At 35.7% G+C, this 4,604-nt stretch overlaps 1 protein-coding gene across 1 annotated transcript; it reads right to left on the minus strand.

Annotated features, from left to right (window-relative positions):
- Positions 1-434: 434 nt before the first annotated feature.
- LOC107797604 (putative serine/threonine-protein kinase At1g54610) lies at positions 435-3,833 on the minus strand. The gene is made up of 7 exons (XM_016620506.2): positions 3,319-3,833; positions 2,625-2,909; positions 2,222-2,539; positions 1,896-2,117; positions 1,687-1,781; positions 1,150-1,246; positions 435-1,010 (listed from the first exon to the last, which is right to left on the minus strand). The coding sequence occupies exons 1-7, from the start codon at positions 3,676-3,678 to the stop codon at positions 675-677; spliced, it is 1,713 nt and encodes a 570-aa protein (XP_016475992.1). The 5' UTR covers positions 3,679-3,833; the 3' UTR covers positions 435-674.
- Positions 3,834-4,604: the final 771 nt, after the last annotated feature.

The following is a 4,604-nucleotide window of genomic DNA, read 5'->3' on the forward strand; positions in this document are numbered from 1 at the left end:
TTATGGCAGTGGTAAGTTGTGCATTCAACCAAACTCAATGTTTTCGGCACAAAGTTTAAGAATATATGTGAAAAATCAATAAATAAAATCTCAACAAATGTTGAATCTACCCGTAATTTCAAAAGTATATGTGTTTTGTGCTAAAAATCTTTGAATGTTGAAGTGATCGCATTCAAATCTTGAATCCATTTCAGGTTATAGGATAAATCACGCAGTGGCATCCATATCTGCGCACATACATACTACAATATAGGAGTAGATAGCTTCAGGAACTTCCATTGTATATATTTAAATGGTTGGATTATGAAGCTGAACCATTACTTGCCTCAGTAAGGGTTGAATTTCCTCTGCTGGCCGCTAATTTGTAGTTTGTATACTGAAACTCCCGTTGCAGTACTATCAAATAAGATGCTAAATGTGAAATAATTTCCTATTTGCAGCAAAAATCAGAAATTACATCTTTCAAAATATAAAGCCAAAACAAATTACTTAGCAGATCTTTATTTTTGTAACACAAAAAAGAATAACATAACCTCAAAATACTTGTTTATTAAACAACCTGTCTTGTTTCATAATACACCAATGCACCGTATAATTTTTAATATAGACCACAAGTTATTTACCCGATCTATAAGTTGCAAAACAAAAGTGTAATTGAACTAGTTGTAAGTGCCTTATTCAACAACGTCACGAAGCTTATGGAATTTTTTATGATCAAGATCTCGGAAATCTTTGGTGGATTGAGACCTTTGGACGCGACTCAATCTGTTCATCGCATCCTTCTTGCTGTTGTTAGCTCTGCTTCTTCTAGCATTTGGCAAAGGAGGTCTATTGTTGATGTTCCTAGTGGCATTGGGATCAGATTCAGTACTTCTTGGAGAACTCTGTGGAGTCTCGATTTCTTTCTCAGTTGGCTTTGAAGTGCTTGAGGATGTGCTTGTTGTAGTAGTAGTAGTGCTTCCTGGCTCTAGTAAGGTAAAGACCGTTGTAACTCTACTCTTTTTTGGCTCCTGAAACATGTACAATTCTTTACTTTTTAATGATCGATCTCCACATACACAGAATATTAAACGACCATAATTGTCTTTAAAGTCTTCACTAGATATTCTTTAGTGCTAGCTGTATTGGAGCATAAATTGAGAAATGTACCTTGTAAGAGCCAGCATTATCTGGTTTTGTTTCTTCCGCTTCTATTATTTTCTTTTTGCGTTCCTTTTGTGATTGAGAGCGTTGTTGAATCTTGTGCCTGTAGGGAAGGAAAATGGAATAACGAGACCTTGAATTTCAGATCAGTTTAACATAGATTTAAGCTTGACATTAGATGACTCAGACAATGTAATGAGCTTATGGTACCACAACACAGGACATGAAACTGTTTGGTGAAAAAATCACTGTTATTTTGTTAGTGTAGTGTTATAGATAGGGCTTATATTATTTTTGCTTCAATTTGTATAGTTTTTCTTGTTCTCAAGAAACAACGTGGATCAAGACTAAGCTTAGTGTTGTTCGTGAAGAAAATGGACTATGGACCTAACTCAGACGCAAAAGCTAAGTTTTGAGGTACGGATTGTCAAGGACCATATGAAGAGATTACAAATCACAACCCTCAACTACTGCCTGATTCTTATAACACAGAATTCTGACATTTCAAGATGACGATTTGGACGTATAAATTAGCTCAGTTACCTTCTCCTCTCAAGCACTAACACTGTCTCAGGATCCTCCTTATGCACTACAGGCAGCTCCGAGAGTTCACATGCCAAGGGGCTCGTACGAAAGAACTGCTTTGAAACATTTTAAAGAATCAAGAGACGATAAAACTTCATTTAACAAACAGTTCTCATCAAACTTACAGTTAGCATGACATTGAATTTTGTATGTCATTTAACATTTACCTCATCTTGGACAGCTGAACTTGCAGAACCACGATTTGCAGGATCTAACGCAAGAAGAACGTTTAGAAGCCTCCACGAAGATACAGGAAAGTGCCTGAAAGCTTCCTTCTTATTTGACCTATAGGTATATGGTGGTCTGAAGGTAGTTGAAAGTTTTGTTTTCCTCCAGTAATCCTCAGTAGGTGTACCACAAAGCTTGAATATCTTGTGCAGCTGCTCCACCTAAAGCATTTTTCAACCATTATAGTAGTATCATTTAGGATATGTTTAATCAAATGACAATTTGATGAGTAACATTGGAAATTTTATCAAAGTTAGGGTAGTACCTCGGTGCGACCAGGTAGAATAGGTCTGCCTGCAAACATTTCAGCCATGAGGCAGCCAGCACTCCAAAGATCGATACCTATTCCATAATCTGTAGCACCTAGTAGTAGTTCCGGAGCTCTGTACCAAAGTGTGACAACTCGACTAGTAAGAGAACGCTTTTTTTCAGGATTGAAGTAGTTTGCAAGTCCAAAATCTGCAATTTTTAGCATCCCATTTTTGTCAATCAACAAATTAGATCCTTTAATGTCTCGGTGCAAAATACCCCTCTCGTGGCAATGCTGCAGCCCTTCAAGCAGCTGCTGCATGTAACATTTTATCTGCATAAAGACAAATGCTTTCAAAATCATCAATTGCAATGGCAAACATCAAATTTTGAAAAGAATGGATTGAAAATGTACTGACCTGTGCTTCACTAAGTCTCATATCAGGCCGAGATATTATGCTAGTAAGATCAGACTGCATGTATTCGAAAACTATATAAAGACTATATTGCATTCTGGAGGTAGCCAGTCCTTCAAGCTTTATGATATTAGGATGGTCTAATTTCTGCAAGATCATAATCTCTCGAGCCATGAACTTTATACTCTCCGGTTCTGATGTATCAAAACGAACTTTCTTTAAGGCAACAATCTTCCCTGTATCCCTATCTCGCGCTCTATACACATTGCTATATGTCCCTGAACCTACCTAAAATATCAAAATCTTGCATCAATTTCATTTTCACTACTCAGCTTTGTTCTTTACCATTGCATCCAAAACATTCTCAAAAAAAAAAAAAGATAGCACAAACTCAATCTAATTTAAGCCTGATGTTTCTTTATTACACAAGAATATTTATTGGAAATGTCCTGTGTCAAAGGAAGGGACGGAGCAAAGAAGCAGAAGGCTAGTGTTAAATATAACTTTAAGAGCTTAAGTTATGTGCAATAACAGTGTAAGTTTTCTTGCATTATCAATGCAACTAAACAGGTTATAGCATGTTATTTACTCTATTTTTAAGGTTGTCATACAGAGAGTTACCTGTTGTCATTGGTCAACTTAACGTGACAATGCACATAACATAAAAATTAAAATGGATAAGAAGGAAGAGACAAACCTTGTCAATTTTGTCATAAGAATCAGCACTTTTTGGGACTAAACCAGCCAAAGCTTCTCTTGGAATATTATCAACCAACCATTTTGGCCATCCATCTATTAACTCTTCTTCATGAATTGCTGTCTTTGTACTTTTCCTAGTCGTCGCCAAATTCCTTTCATGGATAATATCTCTATAAGCATGATCATAACTCAATCTCCTAGCATTATTCTTCTCTCTTTGCTCATGAGGCCTCTGTCCAGTGGACCTTCTTGGTCTAACATGTTGATCATCTCTAGCAACATATCCACTCTCCAACTTCAACTGCTCTAATCCCCGAGGGGGCGAATGCATTGAAGGTTTTGCTTGAGCACACCCCATAAGCTGCAATATATTTCCAAGTTTCTCAAATTGTTGTAACTATATATCTCATCTTGGGAGCTAAATTATTGTGAATTAGTCAAGAGAGGGTGATTAATTATTGATCAAAGCCAACAAATTAAACAGAAAACATATGGAGAACAGAGAAGAAACACACTGCATGCAGGCTGAGTTAAAACTATGAGAAAATCTTGAGAAATAGAGGAAAGTTGATGAAAGTGACAAGAAAGCCGGCAGGCCGGCCATTTTCCCAATAACGTTAATGTGTCTTCATGTTGTTGTTGTGTACTCCATTATATGGCATATTAATTTAGCTTATTCGAATAAAATGAGTTAGTCACGTGTTAATTAGGTTATCAATGTCATTTGTTTTGTATGTGAGTTTAAGTCATAAAAATATTTTACTCTATCAGGCTTTTATGATAAGCAACGTATCATGTTTTTCAGGTTATCATTCGGTACTAGTTATACGAAAAAAGGCTTATAGTTTAGTGTTATATGCAATTAGTTTCTATCGGCTAACTAATTTTGTATTTTGCTCATTCTCCGATCCCCATATAATGAAGTTAAGACTAAGAAGAAAATCAGTACTAATTGTAAAGTGTAATGCGTAACCACCTTGAATAAAAATATTTTGTACGTGCATAAAACTTAAAGAGTATTCATATGTATATATTGCTTTCCTTTTTACTTTTCTCCCCTTGACACTTTCAAGTAATAAGAACTTATATTATACTACTAAGTTTCATAACACTGCAAAAAGCTTTTCATTACATCTTTTTTCAAGTAGAAAAACAACATTTTGATAAGGAAAGGTAAGATTTAGCGTGGCTTGTGTGTCGTTTTCCTTTTTGTGTTAGTGCTAAGAGGCAGAATTAGTCTTAGTAAATCATGATAAATAGCTGTGGCAAATGGTTGCTAGTGAT

The sequence above is a fragment of the Nicotiana tabacum genome, chromosome 16, assembly GCF_000715075.1.
Source record: "Nicotiana tabacum cultivar K326 chromosome 16, ASM71507v2, whole genome shotgun sequence".
NCBI classification, from domain to species: Eukaryota; Viridiplantae; Streptophyta; class Magnoliopsida; order Solanales; family Solanaceae; genus Nicotiana; species Nicotiana tabacum.